This window comes from Rhodnius prolixus, unplaced genomic scaffold (genome assembly GCF_049639745.1).
Source record: "Rhodnius prolixus isolate KJV_2025 unplaced genomic scaffold, Rpr scaffold_3, whole genome shotgun sequence".
In the NCBI taxonomy this organism is placed as follows: Eukaryota; Metazoa; Arthropoda; class Insecta; order Hemiptera; family Reduviidae; genus Rhodnius; species Rhodnius prolixus.
This window is the reverse complement of record NW_027411603.1, coordinates 6,599,582-6,625,507: the sequence shown is the minus strand read 5'-3', so window position 1 is coordinate 6,625,507 and position 25,926 is coordinate 6,599,582. Positions and strand designations below refer to the sequence as shown.

General features: G+C 33.2%; 1 protein-coding gene and 2 long non-coding RNA genes across 25 annotated transcripts in view; 1 reads left to right on the top strand and 2 right to left on the bottom strand.

Moving 5' to 3' along the window:
* LOC141453032 (uncharacterized) overlaps positions 1–2,129 on the bottom strand; it is a 71,981-nt gene extending 69,852 nt beyond the window's left edge. The window contains exon 1 of one of the 2 annotated variants that reach the window (XR_012457751.1): positions 2,028–2,129. This is a non-coding gene — a long non-coding RNA (uncharacterized lncRNA). Of the gene's footprint in view, positions 1–1,212; positions 1,278–2,027 lie in introns of those variants that run through there. The other variant, XR_012457753.1, reaches the window with a different exon arrangement.
* Positions 457–25,926, top strand: part of LOC141453030 (uncharacterized) — a 41,006-nt gene continuing 15,536 nt past the window's right edge. For 4 of the 10 annotated variants that reach the window (XR_012457742.1, XR_012457740.1, XR_012457738.1 and 1 more), the window contains exons 1-5: positions 459–592; positions 688–1,031; positions 2,318–2,562; positions 17,230–17,370; positions 20,097–20,231. This is a non-coding gene — a long non-coding RNA (uncharacterized lncRNA). Of the gene's footprint in view, positions 593–687; positions 1,032–2,317; positions 2,563–7,639; positions 7,976–17,229; positions 17,371–18,325; positions 18,788–20,096; positions 20,232–25,926 lie in introns of those variants that run through there. The other 6 variants (XR_012457747.1, XR_012457744.1, XR_012457743.1 and 3 more) reach the window with 4 other exon arrangements.
* Sp1 (transcription factor Sp8) overlaps positions 22,494–25,926 on the bottom strand; it is a 251,211-nt gene continuing 247,778 nt past the window's right edge. For 11 of the 13 annotated variants that reach the window (XM_074125737.1, XM_074125744.1, XM_074125739.1 and 8 more), the window contains one exon: positions 22,494–25,250. In XM_074125737.1, coding sequence (XP_073981838.1) covers positions 24,093–25,250 — 1,158 coding nt within the window. In that variant the 3' untranslated portion in view covers positions 22,494–24,092. The remainder of the gene's footprint in view (positions 25,251–25,926) is intronic. The other 2 variants (XM_074125747.1, XM_074125746.1) reach the window with 2 other exon arrangements.

Below are 25,926 nucleotides of genomic sequence, written 5' to 3'. Positions count from 1 at the left end.
AATTCTCAGATTTAATCATAAATTGTTTGATTAACGATTAAATTTGAAATTTAGTTCACTAATTGTCATATATGTAATTAAAAGTATGATTAATTTCGCCGGTTAAATTCTGATTAAAATGATTTAAAAAATCAATTAAATTTATGTTTAGATTGTATGTTCAATCAGTGCCCATCTCAGGTTTTTAGATAGTCTAAAATTATGTTTAAAGAATTTTCATTCATTCATTTAGTTCCTTACGAGGACTTTAGGTACACGATACTGTCGCCGTTTTCATCTCAAAATTTTCAGTCTGCAGTAGCAATTATTTAAAATTCTATCAATTGTTTATATAATAATTCTACGTACAGCTCTCTGACATATAATTACGCTTCTCCACAATTAAATGGTCTCCAAACTTAACCTAAGCTCTAGCTAATTTTACGTGGATGACATGATTTAGTTTAACCTCGTTTAGATAACCTGCAGTCAAGTGAACACACTTTCAACTTGTGTTCTTCAAGCGATCATTTGTTTTAAATCCAGCTTAGTTTCAGCTAGAAGTTTTATTTCATGTTGGCAAAAAGTAATAATAATTCCTCATAAATATGAAGTAAGTTGTTATATAGAAATTTGAATGAGTGAACATGTAACCATAAGTTAATCTTTATTTACTATCAACTGAGTTTTGTTTTGATCTACTTTAAGGTTAGAATTCACCGTAAAATGTAGAAAACTTTTTCTAACAAGTGTTGAATACTCTAAGCGTCATATCACCTACTCTTGAACAAGGAAGATTTTAAGGAAGAATATAACTGATTTAATCAAAACATGAGATTTCAAAAATCTACTGATTACAGGCAAGGAAATAAGCAATTTTTTTCAATTACTAGTGTTTAGTTTCCCTGTAAACAATCAGTTACAGTTAGGGCAATTTTTAACAGATAATTTGCATGTGCATCTGTACACACTTTTAGGTCAAGGTGTTTCCAAAAATAGTGTTCAATGGCATGTCATAAACTAAAGAAGAAACAACGAAAAGAAAATTTGAGGTATGTCTAAAATTTACAATTAACTAGTTCTTAACCTCCCATAGATGAAAATGTTTGTCTATAGAAAAAAGGTGTTTAAAAATATCAGTTTAACGCTGATAAGTTTATAAACATTACTAACTTAAAATAGTTTATTGTAATAGTACCTAACTATTGTTGTAAAACTTATTGAGTTCATTACCTTTAAGTAATGTGAAACATTTTAATTTTGAAAATCAGATTAAGAAGTGATTTTTAACAATAGTAAAAATATCAGAAGGAACATATGGCTCAAGAATTAGTTTTCAAATATATTTACTAGTTACCAGCTGTATCTTAACCTTTTCCAAATAAGTTGGTAAAATTCTACTAATGATGAAAAATTACTTTTTTAGTTAACTGATTTGTTGATTAATAAAAAGTCAATTTGTATTTTTAAAAAACTCGTAGAGACTATTGACTTCTTGACTGAAACCAAATTGCATCAGAATTGGAACTTACCAGAGTGATGTTCAAAACGTTCTTACTAAACAATTATTAGCTTAAATTATTATTATAGCTTATAATTATTCAAAAATAATAAAGTTACAAACAACAGAACGCTATAAGCAATCTTAATTTGTTTTAGAATTTTTTAAGGTTAAATGAAAAATGGAATTGATGAGCTTTTAATGGCCACCGACAGGAGTGCTAAGATAGCACAATTCTCTTTAAACTTAAAATCAATCTCACTTTTTTAAATAATTGTAATTATTATTTTGTAAAAATACTATTTTAATAATAGAAACAGTAAAATACTTATTTCTATTGTATATTAAGATTATGTGCTTAGCCATTGAGTAAAACGGATAACATAGAAACTTCAAACTCATATTGGCTTTAGAATCAGATCCATTTTTCGCTTTTATTGCTAAGCTATCATTAATCGTTGAACTGGAATTTGCATTGCCCAGTTTAGTATAAAAGTTTTTAATTTATAGATTTATTAAAGGAAAACTGTTAAATTAAATAACTTACCCTTTCTAATGTCGCACTCACGTTTTAAAAATTCGTCTGTCAGCCAAGATTCACAGCAACTGTTGCAGTAATGGCTACCAAGAATTGGGCGGGCATCTCACTAATAAAAAGAAAAAGGAAGTTGTTTAAATATGTTGAATGAATATTTAGTAAATAATAATCAATTAATTAAATATATATTTTTTTAATCGTCCCTATTCAATTTTTATATTTGACCATTTATTATTTTTTTTTTTTAAAGTAATAAAATTAAACCATGTATTAATATTGGTGACGTCAATTTGTTCTAGAAGCTTTTGTTGGGAGAAGCCATATTTCTTTTGAAGCTAATTCAAGGGTTCTAATTACGAAATCTAGGTTTTTTTTGTTAAAAAAAACGTGATATCCTGGATATTGATGTGAACTCAAAACAAGAAGTGGATTGAATTGTTGTGTGAAGTTACTATTCATTAAAGTAACTTAACAAGAATAAACTTAGTGAAGTGGAATCATAAAAGAACTCTATTGCTGAAAGCAGAATTACAACCATTTTATGGTAAGTTCTCTTTTATTTGAAAGTTTATGGATTATTTAAAGAAAAAAAAGCAATTTCATTTTCTCAAAGTGTTATGTGCAATGTACTTTTTAATGATGTTATGCTGGAACTATAACTGTCCATAGACACTTGATCTTATTTGGAAGCTTGTAAGTTCATTGCATGCTATAGTTAGTCCAAAAATATTTTTTTGATACTATAGATTTTTTCAAAAATGGTTTCAGTAATTTTCTTTTCATTTTGTACAACACTATATAACCGGCGGGTCAATACTTTTATTATTTAAAATACTATCCAGGAACGTTGTTTCAACGGAGATTTTAGGGTGGTTTAAGGTTGTTAAATTTAAGGTAATGTGACTTCAGACTTCAATTTTAGTAGTTGTTATATCTGTATGAATTATATACAATTACTAGCTAAATATTGATTTTTAGTGGAGGAGCTGTTGTGCACTGTGGAACATTTATCATTTTATTATAATAAGCATATACATAACTACGAGGTGTGGCTAATAAATAACGAGACTGATGCTGCTACAGAAAAACTATGCATGCGCCAAATCCTAACGACCGACAGCTGTGCAGCAGCGTAAAGCCTTCTCTTTCGATTGCAGCGTCTCCCGTGTTTGTAGAGAAATCTGTCTGACCAGAACCGTCGTTTATGTAAGAGGTGTTAGTTTCGTTTTGCCGAAAACATCGATACTACACATGTGTAGGAGCAACGAACTGTCGTGAAATTTCACATCAAAACTTGATAAAACCGGTACTGAAACTTATATTTTATTAAAAGACGTTTATGGCGATGAATATTAATCACGTGCGCAAGTTTTTGAGTGGTTCAAGCGTTTCCAAGATGGCCGAGAGAAGACGCCGGAGTGTTGACCGCCCGGGTCGCCCTTCCACGTCCAAAACGGATGAAAATATCGATTATAATTAATCAACATTACTACCGTGGAGGTGCTTGCTCAACTCCGTGAAAGAGTAAGGGAAAAAAACGCCCCGATTTGTGGAAGAACAAGTCACACGGGGTTCTCCATCAAGACAACCGGCGCCGGCTCCACACTGCATTGTCTGTCCAAGACGACGTTTCTAGCCAAGTACAACATCCCAGGTTTTAGGCCATCCGCCTTATTCGCCTGATCTGGCCCCATGTGACTTTTATCTGATCCCCCCCAAAGTCAAATCTGCATTAAAAGGAACACGATTTCAGTCCGTTGAAGCTGTGAAAGAAAAAGCGGCACGCGTCATGCAGGAGCTCACAGGAAAAGACTTCCAGTACTGTGTTCGAACCATGGTAAAATTCGCATGGAGCGTTGTAGGGATAGGGGAGGGGTGTATATTGAAGGTGATCATAACTAAATATGTATAAATTTAAAATAAAATGTTTTATAGCAATAGCCTCGTTATTTAATAGCCACAACTTTAAGTGTTTGGATTTTTTGGAAAAGCAATTAGTACAAATCGTGAAAACTCCTAAAATGAGAAAGAAAATAAGATTTTAATTTATTATTTGGACAAAATAAGAAAAATGTCTATAAATTTATTTGTTACTTTTTACCAAATATCTTTAAAACAAAATAAAACTTCTTTCTTTTTTTGTCTAGTTACAACACATTGCATCACCATATGTTGGAGAGGTTATAGTTTGCCAGTGGTGGAAGTTAGGGAAAAAGCAATGGTTGGTAACATTTAAAGGGGAAAACCCCTATTTTGAACCACTAGGAGGTTTTATTTCTCTATTTGGAGGTTATATTTATTTCCTTCTTTTTTACTATTGTTTTCCTCTTGCTTAGCTTTTCATCTGTTTCTTGTTTAGTTTAGTAGTGGAATTACTTTGAGCAAGAATAGAACGAAAAGAGTGAACAGAATGAATGGTGTGCAGAAGGAAAGAGGGGAGATTTTAGGTTTTGGTCCTACAAAAAAAAAAAGGAGAAAAAGAGGAGCTCCATAAGATATTCCCGGACGAAGAAGAGCCTAGGTGGATGGGTGAGTTACTGAAGGTGGGTAGTTGGGATCCGCCTTTCCCTTGTCGCGCTGTCGTCACAGAACCTCCCTCTCTTCCCAGAAGGTATAGGATAGATCATGGACCATGGATGGAAGAGTGAAATTCAGTTCTTCTTCAGCTAGACAGAGAGAGGGTTTTTCTTTTTTTGGCTTTGCAACTCAAATACTTGTCCCTTGCCTCCAAGTTCTAGCAAGCCATCTGCTTCCAAACCCCTATCCAGTGTAATTCACCCACCCACTCCAAAACAGCGGTACATCAAAGTCCCCAGGATCAACCCAAATTAACCTACCCCTACCCCCTCCTTACTTGAGTCGTGTGACCTGTGTGTGGTTCGTACGCGCTGCGGCAGTTCAAGGGGGGTAGGTTGGAGGGCACAGTTGAGTTTTGTATTTAAATTCAGTAGGGTATCAAACAGCTACTACTACTACTGCGGATACTGTGACAAGTTTTAACCCCAGCGTCACGTTCATCACCTCATCATTGCAAAATAGCGACCGGGGTTGGGGGGCGATGCTTTTCATTGCTGTGTCTCCCCTTTCTACACAAAATTAGGCTCCCTTCTGCTTCCTCCTCTTACGCTTCTTCATCTAACTCCTTCTTTACTTTTACAATTTTTTTTTTTCGACTGATTGTAATTGCCGCCCAAAATGATGATGATCTTCATCATCCTTCTCTCTCTTTTCCTCCTCTTTCACGGTACTTTTACTTGAATAGGATTCTTTCACTCTTTTTTTTACCCTGTCTATAGTGACTCACTGACTCATCAAGTCCTGGACCGCGATTGAACTGTGTTCGAGCGTCTGTTTTCCTTTGACACACCGTGTTAACTTTGAAATTAACTTTCTATTCAACACAAAATAAATCTGTTCTTTTCATATTTTGCTTGTGCCACCAAAACATTGTAAATAGCTAGTTTTAAATTCCTATTTCCACTTCGGAGATTTTTCTTCTTATTTTTTTTATTGTTAATTTACCCAATTGTCTGTTACATTGTGTGTGATTTTAAATGGAGGTAGGAAAAAAAATACATCTTTATAAAATAGAGTTTTAGTTTACCTAACCTTACTCAATCGTTTCCGTATTGTTAGCTTTCACGCGTTATCGTGCACCTGAAAAGCAGCGGTTTATTACTTGTCAACAAGGCTTCATTTATTGTGATTTTATAGCTGGCAGTCGGATTTATTGTCCGTGTATTTATTATCCATAATGTCTTGAAAGTATTACCTCCATGAAAAATGTAGTAAATACTCTCTTTACGAGTTACACGGTTTAACAATTAGTCGATTTATCGCATAAACTCGGGTCTCGCTCAACATGTCTGAGATTTTTTACATTGCAGCCTAGAGATTCTATCGTTGTCAGTCCCATAGGGAATCTCGGAGCCACTCGGCGTGCTGGTCTGTGTTGCACAAAAAAAAGGATAAGCTCTGTGAGAGAGAGCAGTATGGATATTTAGGCGGCGTTGTTACTGCGTAGAAAAGAGGCTAATTATGATGATCCCATGTAGTTCTAGAAGAAAACAACTCCCTTTTTTATTTTTACAGGGCCCAGGGTTTTTCTCCTTTTTTTTTTTTGCGAACCATCTCTTTTGGTCTCTAAATAGCAGACGTCCCTTACCCGAACACCAAATACCAGAAGCCCTGCCAAACCTCCAGAACGGCCGTTTATTGATTTTGCTGAGAAAATGTTTCAAATAAAGGTTATAGATCAACAATTATGAAACGAAATTAGCATAAAACTGTTTTTCTTAATTTGGAGTACTCAAAACCGCTATTCTCGATTTAAAACTCGAAACCCAAGTAGATAATCAAATAGAAAGTAAACAAAACCTTGAATTGACAAAATAATTTAAATTTAATTAATTTAAACTAAAGCTCAAATTGTTGAAAGAAGTTCATCAAAGACAAATTAATGGTACCCTTGTTCCGGGGGCTCCAAACCAATTTGGTTTCGAGACCAATTTGGTTTACATATATGGATGGGAAATTTGATCAGGTTATATATAAGTGAGAGGTAACAACAGCTCTGTATTAGGGGGAGCAGCAACCGTTTCATATGCAAAGTAGTTCCACTGTTAGTGCCGTTATTACTGCACCAGAGAGGACTGTGGCGACAGAGATAGATATAGAATCCTCTTTGTCAACTGAGATCACCTCGCTTTTAAACTAATACACTGGCACTGTTTACAGGCTTTGTCTCTGTGTGTGTAAGATTGCCTTCTTGTATTCTATTTGATCGTAAATATTCCCCAGCTTGATGTTGGAAACCATTTGCTACGTAATTACTTTGACATCACAAAAGGATCTAATTAGTACATTAATTATTGGCAACTAATTAGCAACATAAAACTTCTATTTTTATTCATTTTATATTTTAAAATGTCTGCTTTGAACTTCACACAACTTTCTTTTACTAAACTTCTTAAGGTACAAAACTTACACATACAAGCGGATGGATTTTTTTAAAGACTATTTATTGAGAGAATAGTAACCAATGCCAGAATGCCAAAACATTAGTTAGCTTAAGAAGGAAGAATGTAAAAAAACCTGGTTAAAAGTTGAAACAGTCAATAACAAAATAGAAGGCCACATTTAATAGGAGCTCTTCCATTCTTCAAGAACATTTCAACACCATAGTACCATAAACTTTGGGATAAGAGCTGTCCATTCTCCAAAGGGTATCCACTAAGTAATCCCTTGTGTCAAAGAAGACCAGTCTAGAACAATCTGTGTAACATCTAAAGTAATTTTACACGCCATCGTTAACCAATCCATCCATAGAAGGTGAACTTACACTGTAAGAGTGACTAAAAGTGTTGGGAAATTGTCACCACTCTATCAGAAGAAAGACCCAGGATCAGGGGGTTGCAGAGTCTTGTTTAAGTAAGAAGTCTCCCAATAAAGGTCAACTGATTCAATCACATCATTGACGAACAAGACAATTGCAAATCATAGCATCTTTTTTTAGCTATCTTTGTCCTCGCAACTGACATCAAATTAATTCCCATATTTGGCTAAACATAACCACAAAAGTTAACCTTTAAAATGAAAGTTTCTTTTTTTTTCTGTCTAAGGTAAAGTGCTGAAAGATGAGGACAAAAAGAAATCCAGTTAAACGAGTTAGAAAAAAAAGAAGCAGGACATAAATACACAGGATGATATTTATCTGTTAAGACAGCATATTTATTATTTCTACGCGCATGTAGAGAACACAAGTGATGACTATATGACTAAGCACAATTTACAATCACCTGTGATATATTACCTTTTCAAATTAAAAAATACCAGTAGCTGTTTAAAAGTGGGGAAAAAAACAAAATTAACAGCACCACAGGGAAGATTGCGTATGATGATTACCTTACCTGCTTTAGACTATAGTTCCGACTTTGTTGTCTTCCTTCACTATAAGTGTATGTTAACTTTCTTTTAAATGAAAAAAACTATCTGTGTTTATTTTAGTTGCTGACATATAACGATAATCTTATATTTTTTTTACGCATATAGTCATTATGCATTTATATTTCTTTTTAGTTACATCAACTCGTAGTAAGATTAGAGGAACGGTTTCTCCAACTGGTGCTAAGGAGTAAAATTTTCGAAATTAAGCCTTCACAAAAAAATTAAGTGATGTACCTTGGCTGAAGCGGCTAATAATCGAGTAAAAAAGTCACAAGAAGAAATGAAACAGGAAAAATGTTATAAAATTAAAAGAAAAAGGACAATCTGGGTCGGCGTCGACCTTTCAGCTGGATTACTTCTCGCAAGGTAGTCCAGTTACTGAACGATAGTGCTGGGATTCTTCCTTAGACTCAAAAGAGCGATCAAAACAACACCGTGATTTCTCGAAAGAAGCTTACCATCAAACTGGCAATTCTTAACGATTAATTAGATATGATCAGGTCCAAATATGTATTTATTTCGGTCAGAACTCAATTTCAAGAAATTGACACGATTGTAATACTTCTTTCTGCTAGTAGTAAGAGAAGATAAAAGACGGTGTTTTGTTATTTTGAAACTTTTTGTTGAGCAGTTGCTGGGATAAACGCTAGATGAGCTGAAGAACTCAGTCATTTGCTTAGACCATCCAGTTTAATAAATTATTAATATTGTTTTGATATTGCTGCTGATATTCAGACAGGGAGATATCATCAGGATAAAATTGCTCTTTTTTCTCTCCCCCTTAACTGCAGCAGATGATGTGTAAAAGAGAGCCCATATATCTAAATGACTCTAATACACAGCCCTGACTATACCGTACACATCTGGCCGTATCCAGAGTTCTATTGAGGGTGTTCATGTTGTGACTTGTTCGTTCTGTTGGTGTTTTGTTACAATGACCAGTCATTTATTGTATTATTTGATTCCAATTCAATCAACCACCAGATACCCTCGCTCTATATAATTCTTGCACTCACGAATCAAATCTTGAAACAGGCTCAGATATAAATCAAACGGTGTTTAATGGCTTATTCGATCAATAATATTCAATGACACTTTATTTAATACTTTTTTAGTAATTTCAACTTCAATCTCGGTCACATTATGCTTATCCCTTAAGGGAAGGAGGTAACGATGTGTTTCCAAATCTTTGCCACCATTGCTTTCTTCTCGAAAGACTGGCTACAGTCTCTGGAGAGTTATTCTTTAGTCTGTCTTCTTTTTCTTTCTCGAGCTACTCCATTGTATTGTATTCCAAGGAATTTCGCTCTTTTTATGAACCATTGCAGCCTTCTTTTCCTTTATGTTTTAAAAATTGTGGTTCTCAAGTTCCCTGATGACGGCATTATTTTGTTTACCTCGTTGCGATCTTTTTGCTTATCTCCTTTACAGTCCAATTCAGTAGTTAACAGTTTTTGTTTTTTAACGCTCCTGAGCATCTACGGTCCTATTTATGGAGACACGCTGGTAATGTGGACCACCAGAAGCCAGATGAAAAAACGGCTGTGATGAAATCAGTTTCAAGAAGACTAAGAAGCAGCATTTCCTGAGAATGGCCAAAGACAAGCGAAAGAGTTCGTTCAAGAATACTCGCCGAAATTAAACGTCAGATTAGCTTAATCAGCCGGGTGTCAGTAAGAATTATGATGGGTTTGCTAACAGGAAGGCTTGCTAGAGGCTCTGTAGACTCTATTGAGCTTGCTAGGTCGGTTGTGATCCAGTGCTTGATTCAGGCACAGGGTACCGCTCCACTTACTGTAATCTTGAGAGGATGAAGAAGAGCCGGATTTCTCAAATTGGGCGAAGAAACGGCCACGGCTTTTAATTAGGATTAGCCTTCTCAGATGGTTTTTTGCGTTTGTGCCCTCAGTTCTCGATTAAAGTCCCAGATTAGCTAATAGATTCTTATGAGTCTCTGTGACAGTGAGCCGATTGAATCACTCCTATTTTTATGTATTCTATTCCGCCTCTAAATGCCGATTCTCTGGTATCACAGTTATGACCACCTAAGTGCTGAGACAGCAAGTCCTGGAGTTCTCACCTTGGTTCGTTCGTTTCTTTCTTCTGGAGAGGTTCATAATTGCTTCCTTGAAGCCCTTATGCATTTCCTTTTTTTTCTCTAGCGCTCTCTGAGTATGCGCGTCCTGTTAGTTCATTGTATATACATTGTATGTACGTTTATAATTAATTCATGTCACTAATCTAGTGTTTGGTGCAAATAATTGCCTCTTAAGACAAGTGCTTCAATTAATGTTATTTAAATAGCATATGTTCTCATCTCTAACATACATTATGCTCAAAACATGCACATACGGGTATACTGATTATCTAAGACTTATTAGAATATGCAGGTGATCTATTTTCCCATGCAATTGACATCTTTTACAAGGCATATAATTTTTACTTCGTGTAATTACTTCTTCTTCTTTTTTTTGTTATTTAAAGGTTATCAATAGAAATTGCTAAACTTATTCTGCTAAAGAGATAAAGGAGCGGAAATAGCATGACTATTTCTTACGGTAATTTCCAAAGTTCGAACCTATGTATTTTATTCAAAAGAAATTTCAAATCGTATTTCATCTTAGTCACATTATACAATTTGTAAAATCAAATACTATTATTATGAAGTGACTGGGAGAAGGGAGAAGAACTGACTGAAAGCAATTGGGGAGAGGGGGGCACATTTGAACAGAATTTACGTTTTCTGTTACAGAATGCACAGAATCGTATTGAATGAATGAATGAATGAATATGCTTTATTTACATAAAAAAAGAAACTTTTACAAATTAAATTACAAAATAAACTCTTTTAACTTATTAAACTCAAAATTATATTTCTTAAAGAATATAAAGCAATCTGACAATGGTTGCAAACAACCGTCTGCCAGGAATTTGACCTTTCTTTGTTTTGTTTTTTTCCTAAATGAACATATTTATTTTGTTTAATTATATACAATCCAGTACAACACATACACTCACAAACGAACACACACACCAACGTACACTCAATAATTGAACTGCTCTACCAACCAATTTCTGTACTCTAAAGCATTTTTTGTATACATATATATACTACTGAGTTGATCGGATTTTAAAACTCGGATTAATTCTTCTTTTGTTATTACAGACCTTCCAAAAAATGCTTTTCTGATAAAACCTAGCGTTGGACAGGCAGTCATAAAATGTACAGTATCCTCGAATTCTTTCTTATTACAGAGTGAACATAGGTAGACCCTATCTGATAACCACGGTTTATAATTTAGGTTTAGGAGTTCTCCTTTAACTTTAACTATTGTTCTAATAAAATCTATTTTTTTATTATTAATATAGTGATTATTTTCTATGGGTAGTAGTTCTTGGTATAATTTATGGTATTGCGATTGTTGAGCTTTTGTAATAAATTCCTGATGAAAAGATTTTTTCATTATTTCAACAATATCATCTATTTGTTTTTCCCATCTGCTTTTAGAAATGAAAGGACTGTCTATATTACATTTATATTTATTTGCTAAATTCAGCCACTCACCAAACCATGACACTTTCTCCCTAATAATTAATTTAGCCACAATTTTCGGAAACCTTTTATCATCATAATCACATATTTTTAATATATACTTAACATGTAGCTGAAAGACTTTGTAAAAAAGCAAATCCTTTCCAGTTTCTAAGTATAAAACATAATTAGGAGTGACACTTGGGATCCTGAGTATTTTCTTTAAAAAGAACCTTTGAATTTTTTCCAACTGTTCGTAAATATTGTATCCCCATATCTGACAACCATAGCACATAGATGCCAAAACTATTGAATCGAAAATTTGCAGTTTTTTTGAAAATGGTATATAATCATTCATAAAAATGCCAGTCCAAATACAATTAATGGCTTTTTTCGCCGCTTTATATTTTTCATTTAAGTAGTTTGTATATCTCAGTTGTGGCGTTAGCGTTATCCCCAAATACTTATAATTATTTACAATTTCTACAGGTTCTCCTCTAAAGTACCACCTCTCCATTCTTTTTAATTTTCCTGTATTCTTTTTAAACACCATCATTTTAGATTTTTTCATACTTACAGTTAAATTCCATAAATCTGAATACATTTCTAGCTTTTTTATCATTTCTTTCATAATAAACGGGTGATCAGCAATTAACACTACATCATCCGCGAACAGAAGGGTGCCAATTTTAATATTTCCAACCTTTAAGCCACCGCCAACATATTCAGCTAAATCGTTTAAATAAATAGAAAATAATAAGGGGCTCAAGAGGCAACCTTGCTTTACACCCACATTTGTGTTAAATGAGTCAGATACTCCGTTTTTCAGCCAAACTACTGCATTTGTTTGTTCATATAATGCTTTTATTGCATTTACGAATTTGGCGGATACCCCCAGATTAAACAGTTTTATGAAAAGTGAATAGCGATCTACCGAATCAAATGCAGCTCTGAAATCGATAAAAAAACAATAGACTCTTTTATTTTTATCTTGAATGTAATATTGAATAATATTTGTTAGAGTAAACAAATTGTCCATTGTTGAGTATCGTCTCCTAAAACCGCACTGCCCTTCGTACAACCGGCCGCCATTCTCTAGCCATTCCGTCAATCTATTTGTCAATATCCCGGTATACAACTTCATTATTGTATCTATGAATGATATACCTCTGTAATTAGTAATCAAATCCCGATCTCCTTTTTTATATAATGGAAAAACTATAGATGTTTTACAATTATCCGGTAAATTTCCGTTCTGTTTTAGATTATTAAAAGCTTCTACTATTAATTTCAAAAATGAATAAGGTGCATTTTTATAATATTCATACGTAATTCTGTCAAGCCCCGGGGCTTTATTATTTTTAGCTTTATGTAAAACTTGTTCTAATTCAGGTAATTCAATTGGAGAGTCCAAGTATTCATCTTCATAACGTGGTTCTACAAATAGCATTCGATCACATATGATTGGTGGATTGAAGAGCAACCGGAAATATTCAACCCATTCCACAGAATCGTATTATTGAATCTTTTTATTTTGTTTTCTACAACTTTCAAGTCTTCTGAAAAGATCTATATCAATAAACAGTTGGTACTTAACATATATATCTGTATTTTTTTGTAATTTAAAATTTTTGTGTATTTTGTATAAAATAGAAAGAAATGATATTACTTTACTCTGAATCTACCTTCTATCAGTTATTTCTCTCTCACTACTGCATTACTTTCTCTTTTAAACCACTGAAATCTAGTTCAAAAATCAAGAATGATTCAGTTCGGGGATGTTGTACCCGAAATGTGATGGGTTTAGGAACAAAATATTCGGTTTGTTGCGCTTCTTAATGTAGTAGGTTCGGACCACTTTCCCCTTCTCTGCGATTAAACAAAAAAAAAAAAGTCACAAACTTGCAGGTCGGTAGGGCGGCACATTTTAACTGTGATGTTGAAATGTGGCCCCCCTCTCCTTCCATAAAAGAAAATATAATATCCAACACTTTTTTTTGCAAGCAATTAGACTTTTGTAAATACTAGAGTTAAAAATACGAATTCCAAATGGTAATGTGGACTAACAATACTTACACCTTGTCCACTACAATCTTAACCAATACACTTCCAAAGGCTGCAACAAAAATTTTACTTCCACCTTACAAAATATAATATTCCTCAATTCTGGAATTTACAAACAGTTGAAAACGAAGGGAAACTCTGTCTACAAAAGGCCTAACGCAGCATATGGAGAAAATTACTAATCATAAATGTTTTAAATATTTGGCGAGAAATTAAAACTGTTCAAAGGTGCCCCTTTTCCCCTACTCCAGAAAAAAATAATAGTGATAGGTCTACGTCCATAAAATGTGTACTCGAACATGATATCATAATAAGGATGGTTAGCAAGATTTCCAGCAGTCGTGGTGATAATGAGTTTTTGTTAATTTAAAAAGAACAACTTTTAGTGCCAACGTTTCGAACCAATAGTTCATCAACGGAACTAAAAATAGATAACATTTACAATATTATCGTGACATACGATGATACATTGTATGTATCATCGCAATTATTTTCTTAGGTTAGCAAGAACGATAACTCCAACTGTGTATGTATACTGTTCCCAAGTTTGTTTTTAACTATTTAGTGTTTTTCCTCTTTATATAAATATAAAGCAGATTTACTAGCAGCAACAAAACAACATTGAACAAGGGGATACACACTGAAGGAAGAACATCAAAATGAAAAAGAAGTTGTAAAAGAGAGAAAGAGATACAAAAAAAAAAAAAGACATCATCAAGTAGCTGAGCGAGATCATGGAGAGGAGGTGGTAATGAGGCGTGGTCCATAAAGTGTGTTCCTCTCATTGCCCTGCAGAGTTACTGGATCTTACTCTCCGGGGGTGGAAATGTATCCAGTCAGCAGATCTGGCTTTCCACCCCCCACGGTCTCCCCTAGCAACACAACACCCGTATATGTACACACGAAGTGGATGCAATTGTGAACCCTCTACAGTTGGAAAAACCAATTTCCAGCCACCGCCGCCACTAAAGACCACCATATACCAACAAAACTTGAAAACTTGTTCAACCACAGCCTCCAGGATTGTCTTATTATCAAGTTATCCCTTTTACTAATTTTACTTTCTGTTACTTCTAGTCACAGTGGTAGTTTGGCGATAGTGTCAAATTTATCGTTTATTGAGTTTGCGTGTGAGCTAGAAATTGGGAGAAAACGGGGTTGTGGACCCTTGGCCACGACCTTCTCATATTCTAGGGATTACTTGCTGATTGAGGAGGATGGCCCTCCTCCAGGTCGACTTGTGGTGAACCTAGAGAGTAGTTTGCTGGAACATTTCTAGAGTACAACAAATTAGTGCTGTAAGAATTTTCTCAGTCTTGTAAGAGAATACAAGAAGAAGGAATTAAAGAACTAGAAGACAAAAGAACCTTCGAAGGAAATTTGCTACTTTTTGTTTTTTTTTTTGGACACTTATTGGGGTGCCAGAATTAAAGATTAGTGATTACAAGAAATGGACATGAACTGGCGCCAACTTAACTCGCTGCGCTCAGGCGAAGAGATTTATACCAAAGGTTAAGGCCTAAGTCAACTTTTCTGAGCATGAAGAAAATTGCAAACATAGAAAAACTGGAAAAGCGGAAATTTTGTTTTTGCATCTTTCTTCATATTCCTAATTTTTATGCTTCATTTTTTGATGTTTATACACAAAAAGGATCGTAAGTATTGCAATAAAACGTATGTGGAAGTTACTTAGCGAGAAATGATACGTAATAAATATGTGCGCAGATAAAAATGGAGTTTCCAGTAAATAAGAAAAATCGTCTTCTGTCTTTCTCTCTCTCTTACTGTACTTATAAAGAAGGAATAAGTTGGGTTTTTGTTTATAGTTGTTTTTTTTTTTTTTAAAAAAAAGGTTACTCTGTTGTTACACCAGTAGCTCAAAGATAGGTTACAACAACAACAACAATATCATCAACAGCAGAGCAAACAACAGCTTGCGCCTTTTTTTTTAGAAAAAAAAAAAAAAAAACCTCTTTTGTGTTATACCAGGATAATTGTTCTCATCTGCTCTTGCTTTTACTTGAAACTCCTTCGATGACCGCAAATTAACAAAGAGATCTCCTTAAACAAACGAGCTCATTCACCTGTGTGATCTGTATTTCTTCTCAATTTACATTGTCCATCCTCTTCTTTCATTCTCGCTTCTATTGTAACTAAAATACATCCATCTCACTCTATATGTATTTACACATTTACATTTATATCTTGTGTGTTTGTGTTTCCCCTCTCCACTCCTCACCACCCCATATCCAACTTTTTATTGTGATCAAGACCAGTAACAAATAATAATAATGTAACATATGTTGCTACTATATTAATAAATGAACCCTTTCATTTACCGACCCTTAATATATATATTTTTGTTTAAATAACAATTGAAACATCATCCGCTCTGCCCTGTCATACTCTCTCTGTTTTGTGTATTGTTAATGTTAGCACGCAATGCAATTGTGTGTTCGTTTCTTTTTTATTTTTTTCCACAATGGAAGGATTTTCCGTTCCCTTTCATGATATCCTTCACTTCCTCCCACGGAACATCCCCTGAACTTAGAACGGTCTTAACTGAGATGCTTAAGACCCTAAACTCACTTATCTTTCTCACTCTCTTTGTTATTCAACTTTTTAAAGGTTTAACTTCTCAAAGTTTATTAGTAGAGAATATCAACTTTATTTATAGCATCTGCTCCTTAGGTGAAAAATCCATCAAGGCTTCAACGTTCCATTCCTAAAAGAGATTTGAGAAAACGATGTGACAGCAGTATTTCCTGAAATTGGAAGTTTTACTAAGGGCTGCGAGTATATTTCAATTACCTAAACTGAAATTTGTGATAATAAACATTTGATTGTGCCATAGAGCTGGCTCAGTACCACAACCAGGATGGCGGGATGAGAGAAACCAGCCAGCGCTGGAACTCTCTAGGAACTTACTGGGGTTTAGAAGGCAATGAGGTCACGTGGCCAACGCCGTTTTAAGAGTGACGTGGAGGATTGTCAGGATGTGGGACGATGTGGATAGTGATTGAGCCAGAGGATTTGGGGTGATCACAGAGAGTTTGCTGTGGAAATTTAGGAATCGGGTATGGATTAACTCATTTACATATGGAATATTGAGATCATGATGGAGGGTGCGGTTGGAGACATAGAATGGGCGCGTTAACGATTTCGGTGGAGGACTTTAGACTGGAAAGGTTGGATATTGGATGGTTTTAGCGAAGCCCCCACAATTCTGCTCCATATATCCCATGTTGGTCATAATAGTGTTTTGTAAAGTGTAAGTTTGTTTTGTACGTTCATGGAGGATTTCGGTCCAAGAATGCTAATAAAGAAATAAGAGGCTTTTCTAAATAAAAGATTAGTAACTTATCAAAAGGAAGATGTTTGATGCTATGTGTTCAAAAAATATTGGAGTCTCACAAAATAACGGGCTTTGATTGAACAAAAATTAATGGAGCGTTCTAAAAAGTTATGGGCAGATGTTTAGATTAATTGAGAAATTTTTCTCTCGCGAAGAGCCATTTTTTTTTTTAATAATTAAATAAGAACAAATAGTATTTTTTAAAGTGTTCTATCAGGAAGGGAGGACCCGCTTCTGGATTGTTAAATTTCAGAGGACAAATACGCGTACAAAACTACTACTCTGGCTAAAAACCTGTTTAATTCTGTTAATAGGATTTCATTGTCGAGCTTTTTGGAAGACGTAGAAGTTCCAGCGAAGTTTTCTCACAGAAGCTGTTGGTCCACCACCAGACAAGCGATACCTTGATCGTTCTCAAGTAGCAGTCTGGCGGATTTTGTCTCCATGAAATGAAAGTATGAAAAAGATCTTAGAATTAAATATATTGTGAATTAAACCATTTGGGAACATTGAAAATAGCCGAGCTTATACATGTGTGTGTATGTTTATTGATAATTGGACCGATATTAGGTGTCGTGCAATATTATTTAAAAAAAGAAAAATTGCATGCAATCACAATCACCCTTTTTAGCTGCTAATCAATTTTTTATTCTAACACGAACAATCCAATCTATTTTGTAATGAACTATGTATACATTACTTAATTATGTCACACAATTGCCTTTATTTCGATCGATAATTTTAAATAATATCTCAAAAAAAAAATTAAAAAACTGGAAAGTAGGTTTTAGATTCCGGTTTTTTTGTAACCTCTTCTCACAAAGCTTTAAGCAAAAGCTTTGTATTTGATTGCCAATCAGAGTGCTCCAATTTTAGTTGTTAGACGTTTTCATGTCCGCTTGAAATTTTGAAAATTATAATAAAATCTGATGTGTATGTACAAACACGAAAAAATTATTAAAAATCAAAGTTATAATAAATAATGTAATTCAAAAATTTGGAGAAAATCTGAGAAAAGTGGGGAAAAAAACCCATTTCAGAAAGCACTTTCTGTTGAGGAATTTTCCAATACGGAATCCTTTAGCAACACATTTGACGCTCCTTAATATATAGGATAGGAATCTGTTCCCACGACTGTCAATTGGCAGTAAATATCTATTGCTCTCTCTCTGTAAAATGGGTGTGTAAAAAATGTTTGGGAATTCACTTTTATGAATGCGATTAAAAAAAAGAATCTTTTGAATTTATAATTAACCAAATTCAGTCCATTGTTCAGATTAAGTTTGAAAATTCAGCATTAAATTGTAAACCAGTCTGCAGATTTGCTGGTACTTTTTATCTCAACTTGTACATAGTTTAGAGTTGCATTGCTAAAAGAAAGAAATAAGACGAAATAATTTGTCCATTAAAATTATAATTCAAAATGTCAAATCTCTTTAAAAGTGTTCCATGTTACTTTCTAAATAATTTTAAAGATAACTAAAGTTGTTTATACTGGCCAAATTTAATGCAAATTTATTGATAGAGATCTTTAAAAAAAACGCTAAAGAGAAAGTATTTAAATTTAGAATTTTTTAAAAGATAATTTTATCAATAATTTTTTTCCTTGAAAACGAAAGTTTGCTACTGTTATTTCATCAGATTGACACTAGAGTGCTCTCCCCGTTCACTTTCTAGGTACAATGTGTACCTTAGGTTATAAAACCTTTATGGGGCTAAACAGTTTTTATGGGAAGGTTTTTAATTTTTGTTGGGAAAGTTTTCTATAATTTGATAAAAACTTTGAATACTTTTTGTACTCATGTAAATGCGTAACTTAACAGATACTTCTTGCACTTCATTGAGAGAGACGTATGGAGGCTTCTCTCGTAAGTAAGTACCCTTTCTGAAAAACTTATGGTACTGTTCATATACATTATAAATGAGGGATAAATGTTGTTTAAAATTACGTGTTTGAAGAATATTAAACAACCGTAAGTAGCAATTTGGTGAATAGATTTTTCAGGGTTGGATTTTTGTAGCAAACTACTTTCTACCATTTCCTGTTAAGTAGGTATACCAATTCCTTCTATTAGATTTATAGCTGTTACTTGATACATTTCTAGTGGATGTTGTCGTAAGAATTGGGATAGGCGTTTCTTCAGAAAAGGGATTTAAGTTTTCACAGTTTTACTTTTTCATTTTAAGAAGGAGAACTGACATTTTAAAGAACCATGTTACAGCAATCAAACTGGTTGTGAATTTGTTATCATCAATCGTTGCGCACCTAGAATGTTTTTGTTTTAATTTCTAAGGCTGCTAATTTAGTTACGCTACTCCATATGTGGTCTTGATCCATACTTTGAGAAGTCATACGTTTCTTTAAAACTTTATAGGTCTAATAATACTGATCTTAGAACTACCAAGCTTCTTCATACTTATTATTATTATTTTTTTTTATTGCATTTAATGCTAAGATTTCGATCTAGTAACGAGTTCATCTTCAGGGCTAATACTTATTAATATAATATTTTAGGCATTGCTACATCTAAGGTTGGTGTATCTTCTGTCCTGTTAACGTACTCTTTCTCTTCATTTTGGATCAATGTATCCAGTCACCAAAAAACGTTGAGTGTGATCTCTAATGAGCAAGCTAGTGGTCTTAATAATACTCACCTGTAGACTTGCCCAGCTTGTGCAAAAATTATTGTATTTTTTTGTTGTGTAGGTTATTCCATTAGTGTTCTATAAATATCGAAGGTAACTAAACAATTAGTAATAATTTCAGTTTTGAAGAAACCTTACCAAATATAACATGTGGCTCACAGTAATGCAAATCTTTGAAATCAGTCCTTCTCCCTTTCAAGCAGGAGGATATCTTTGACATTTTTTTTTATTTATTTTCTAATCACTTAAAGGTTTTTCTTACCTTTAGAATTTGTTACTTATTTCACCATTTAAATGTAGAATCAGTCAAATTGATTTTTCCTTAAATGCAGTATTTTCTCTTGCAACAAATATTGCCTCCTCATAAAATCTTGTTTAGTGAAGTAAAATGTTTATATCTTTAACATCTTTATAGCTTTCTTATAAATTAGGTAAATGAGGGAGTAATCCAAAAAAACATTTTTAAGCAATATCTATATTTAATTATTTTGATGAAAAAAAAACACAAGTTTAATGCATTTATTTATTTTTTAAGCAATTGGAGTCGAAAAGATTTCGACTAGAGTTGTAACTTTCTGGATCAAAGTGAATATTTCGGGCGTTGACAAACAATAGTTGTGTTCTGCAGAAATAATAGGAAAATTAAAAAAGCAAAAAAGGAAATAACTAGGTAAGTGAGCATTCAAAATAAAATATAATTAGTAAAACAATAAAGTGTTAATTAAAAAGGAAAAAATCGGGAAGGATTCATAAAGAAAAAAAAACAATGGACGTGTAAATAAAATGTTGCTTTATTATTTCCATGGTTACACAGATTTTTTATATATATTTGATTTTTTTTTTTTTTTTTAAATTGCAAGAGATTTGAGGTGATGGAATTTCCAGGAGAGGAGTTGAATCTTGTATTATAATTTTTCTTATGTTATGTGTGTTATTTCTTGTATTTTTTCTAGAAGGTTTCAGTTAAGTGAATTTCGTAGATTTTTTGTGGGAAGGCAAGTTCTACAGAAAGATTTCTGACGTAAATTGGCCATTATCTGATTCATTAAGGTTGGAATTAATTTGTAACCTACCAAGTAAGAGGAATCCCGGGATTTCGGAATTGTATGGATTAAAATAGATCAGTGTTTGAGGCATAGCCTAGGATCTGAGCGGATCTAAATGCCATATTTCCTTTTTAAAATTATACTTATCCTCCTAAACAAGGATATTAATGAAATGCCAACTTTATGTGCCTGGTAAAGGAGCCCATCCAATCACGATACTTCTTTAGACCCTCGGTTCGGCCTCTCTTCCTACCAATTGTTTGTATGAATCCCCCCCCAAAAAAAACAGGTAGACCATTTTCTTTCATTGTTTCTGCAGTCTAAACAAGAAGATTTTGATCTGATTTGATCGAATATGTTGCAGCAAAAAGGTACCCTAGACCAACAATGGCAAAAACCACGCCAATAATTACTGACATTTTTCTTCCTTTTTTTTTTCTACTTTCACAGAAAAAGATTATAACAATAAATTTCTTTAAGACACACGTATTTTTTTAATTTCGCGCACAACTAAAATGCAAAACTATCACAAAAAGAAAGAGTTACCAGAAGAAGGTGCTTTTTTTTTAACAAAAACCTTTTACACACTTCACTGAAACCTAAAAAGTTTATATTTATTAATTTGTGTAGTTTTTATTTGTGTGTTTTTTAAAAAAATATTTTTGTTTATCAGCCCATTACTTTTTATTAATTAAACAAAATAATGTTTTAAATTATTTATTTATTATTATTTATAGTCATCAATTACATAATTGCAAACAAAAAAAAAAATTAACTTAAATGACTAGCATTTATTTCTAATAAAATAATGATAATACAACCTAAAGTAGAAAGAGTTTATTAATTTATTTATTTTTGAGCCAATCGCCTGCCCACATCTCTAGATATTCTCACCTCCGGTCTCTTTTTTCATAATAAATTTTTATTTATTAATTTATTTTTTTGATATGTTTTAAGTAAAAATTTTATTAAAAAAAAAAAAAAAATTCTTTTCATTTTTACTGGTTTTTTTAATTATTTATTTTTGTTTAATTTATTGTTAGTCATTTTTTTTTTTTCAATTTATTTTTAAAAGAACAATTTATATAGAATTATTTTTATATATTTATTTATATATAGTAAATATTTACAATAATACAAAGTGACAATTTTCCATTTTTTTTTTAATTATTAATATTTTATTATGCCCAATAAAAATTTTGAAAAAAAAATATTATATTAGGGCTTTCACAAAAAGTTTATGTATTCATTTTCATTTCTATGTACAAAATGTATTACATAGGTAATATATATATACATATATGTATGCATAAATATGTATATATGTTTAAAAAATTATAATAATTGTAACATTTCACGTCTTTTCCACAAAAATTTCAATTTTAATTATTAATGAAAAAAAAAAAAATTGACATCAAAGCAAAACGGAGACTTTTACAAAATTGCTTTAAATATTTTATTATTATTTTTTTTTAAAATAATTTATTCATTTTATTTTTTAATAAAATTATATATATATATATATTTTTATTTATTTAATTTTATAACATATATTTACAAATTTAAATAATTGGGGATTTTGTTAGGAGTGTGCTCTCTCTCTCTCACATTTCGGATCAAACTAAGGAGATCGTACTTGTCGTCAGGGCCCCTTTATATCTTTTCTTTCTTTCATTCATAAATCTCGTCATTCACAAAATTTTAAATTCTTTTTTTTTTTTTGGTCACTAAGGCACTCGATATTTTTTTATATATACTTATGTAATTTTTTTTTTTTCAAAAATAAATAAATAAAAAAAATAAAGAAAAAAAAAATAGCATAAATGGGCCCTGTTTCAATTTTTATTAACACACTGCAAAACTTCTAATATTTTTTTAGTGACGTATTTTTTTTTTTTATTATTATTATTAGTTTATTTATTTATTTTTTTTTCTAAATTAGGGTCAAATAATATTAATCGAATTAATTTTGTTTAATTTCTTTTAATTTTTAGTTTCATTAAAGAAAAAAAAGCTCCTTTAAAGTATAAAAATGAGCTTTAATGGATTCAATAATTAAACAAAACATTAGCTTTAATTATCCATTTCAGAAATTAATATTTTAATCATCAGGCGGACAGTGAAAAAAAAAAGATCTTGTTCTTATGCTTCTAAATACCATTATTAGTTATTTGAAAATTTGTAACCGTATCCCAAATTAGAGAAAGCAAACACGTGTTTTTTTTTTGGAGACTGATTAAACTGATTCTGGTAGAGATTTATTTGTGGTATATATTGTGTCATTTTGTAAGACTTAACTATTTTTTTTTATGAATTATTATTGATAAATGAGCATATTTTCGTTTAAAAAAAGTATTTCTCATCGTTTTTTGGGTGACGTGATTTCATTAATTTAAAAGGGAGAAACAATATTGGCAATTCCAACAATTTATAACTGAAATTGGCAATATTCTTTTTTCCTTTTTGAAATCAATTATTACTATTAATTAATTTTTTTCTTATTCGCCTGAAGATGAAAATTATAATTTTCGAAATGATGAAATCTAAGTTGTTTAATTTCTTTTTTTTTTTTTTTTGTGTACCAATCAATTATTCTCCAATCTCCCCCGCTTTAAGGAGCTCTCTCTTACGTATTTTGATAATTTTGATTGTTTATTTGAAAACCGGAAACTATATTCATTTGATAGCATTAATTTATTATTATTATTTATTGATTTAGATAAATTAATTCATATAATTTTAAATTTATTTTATTATAATTCGGACAAAGAGACTTACGTATTTATATATATTTTTTTTTATGAAGCGTAAATATATTATTTTTTGGGCAATTAATAAACAAAATTGGTGCTCACTGTGATTTGTAAAGTTTGTGTGTACATAGATTGTGTTAATTTTTGTGCTAAAAAAAAATAATAATTTTTTCATTTTTTAAAATATTTTTTTTTTTGTACAAAAAACCAAAAAAGAAGATTGTGCAAGCATTTTTTAGGATTGCAGGGATAATAAGAGGGACTGGACTGGATTTTTTTTTTGTCTTTTTAAATATTAATTTAAAATAAAAAAGATAAAAAATAAATAAGAAAGATTTGCAATGTGTAATAAAAAAAAAAAAAAGACAGGCCCAAAAATTTGTCTTTTTTTTTGCTTTTTTTTTTTTTGAAAGTGCTGGTCCATTTTACATATGTATATATAAATAAGTGTTTTATATATATACACAAACAAGACAATACTAGACGACAACACAAAATGACCGTCAAGGCAAAGACAAGAAGAGGCCCTTCTTAGATGAGGCACGGCTCCATCCCTCGGAAGAGTCTTCTGAAAAAATGTCCACACTTAATGTTAAAAAAAAAAAAAAAGTTCAGCATCATTCTTACCTCTATTTATAATTGAGTAAAATTTATTGAGGGGCGAGGGTTATTTCAGAGAATTTTTTTTTTTGAAATGATTTAAATAAAGTATAACCCTGGCCCCCCTTGCGCTCAGACCAGTGGGCTAGTTTTCAGATGTTCAGCACCGGCAGGGCCCAAACTGGGCTCTGTCTGACCAGGCGGTGGAGTCAGAGTGGCCTCTTCCGAGTCTGAACACGACTCACTGCTACCTTTCTTACTGCCGTTTCCGTTGTGCGTTTTCACGTGTTTAGCCAAATGATCTGAACGCATGAAACGTTTATTACATATTGGACAGGCGAACCTTTTTTCACCGGTATGCGTACGCAAATGGCGCTGTAGTTCATCGGATCTAGTGAATCGTTTGCCGCAGAACAACCAGTTGCATACGAACGGACGTTCACCGGTATGCCATCGTAAATGCGCTTTCAAATGTGAAGTTTTCCCATAGACTTTTCCACAGCCGGGTATATGACAGCTGTGTATGTTTTTCTTGCGCAAATGTACACCAGCCGGACCGAGTCGTTCAGCTTCCTGACAGTTTGGACAGTCACAAGTAGCTCGACCGGTATATCGCCGTTGAGAACGTGGCGACGGTGCCTGTGGTGCGGGCGCTGGAGCTGTGGGCGTGGCGTGATGCAGTCCAAAAGTGCTCGTCTGTCCGGGCAACATCTTGTACTCTTGTAGGAGATGCTGACCGGATCCTAGTAGGTGTGCCGCTGCGGCAGTATTCGAAGCGGCTAAAGTGTGACTTAGCGTATAATCTGGACTGTAGTTCATCTGAGTATGGCCGCTCATGTCCAGCCAACCGGGTGCGCCCGCCGAATGTACATCCCACCAGCCTGTGTTCACTGTTTCTGGTTTTACATGATGTGCGCCTGGCATTGCGTTGAACGGCCACGATTCATACGGATGTCTAGAGTAGACGGCTTCCACTTTGAGCTGGTTATCGGAAGGCGGTGCTGTAGTTGCCGCTGTGGCCCACAGTTCGCCAGTGGCCGCCGACGTGTAACTGCAGGAACTAACGGCTGGCCTACTGCTGGGCGTGTACGTGGCCGAACTGCTGCTGGTCGCCGGATCACTGCGACTGCTTACCAGGCCGCTACCGGCACCTCCTTGTGGACTTTTCTTCCACGGATGGAATCCCTTGCCGACGGCTGCATCTGCCAACGGTGGCGGGGATTTGCTGGATAGTTTGTTGCATTGTGCGGCCAGCATGGCCAGTGGTGTGCCCCTCAGTCCAGGGTGTTCCTGCAACAATGATAGAAAATAAAATAAACTCTTTCGTCTTGTAATGAATCTCATCATGGTACGTGTTTCTGTACCAAGTATAAAGACCTTATACAGGGGTCAGGGACAAGCAAGGTGGGGAAATAATCTCTTTTGTTGTTATTGTCTACGTGAGGTCCTCTCATCTCGTGCAGCATCCAGCGCATCACATCATCGACAATACACATACTAACACACCAATACATACACACAGACAACATGTTCACATTAGTAATGTAATAGCCTTTGTCTATATGTGTTTTATTATTATTATTTTTTATTTTTTGCGAATTCTTTATAAATCAAGATGTATTTTTCTTCCTTCTAGATGGTAGCTCATTGCATCCCATCTGACTTCTTTTCTTTTTTCTTGCCACTCTTTAAGAAGAATACTTTTAATCGACCAGATTTACGATTTTATTAAAAGTGCTCTTTGTCTTGTCACTTTTTACTTTTGATTTGCGATTTATTTGAACATTTTAACTCCGATTTTCTTTTGTATTAGTTATAAAGTTTGCGAACGTTTAGTTTTAGACTTTTTATTTTAAAACATTTGACTAGAAAACTTCATTTTAGGGCCCACCGGGGGGAAAAGGATGGGGATTAGACCTCTCTTCAAAGTGCCATCTTCTCTCTAATATGAGCATCTGCCATTTAT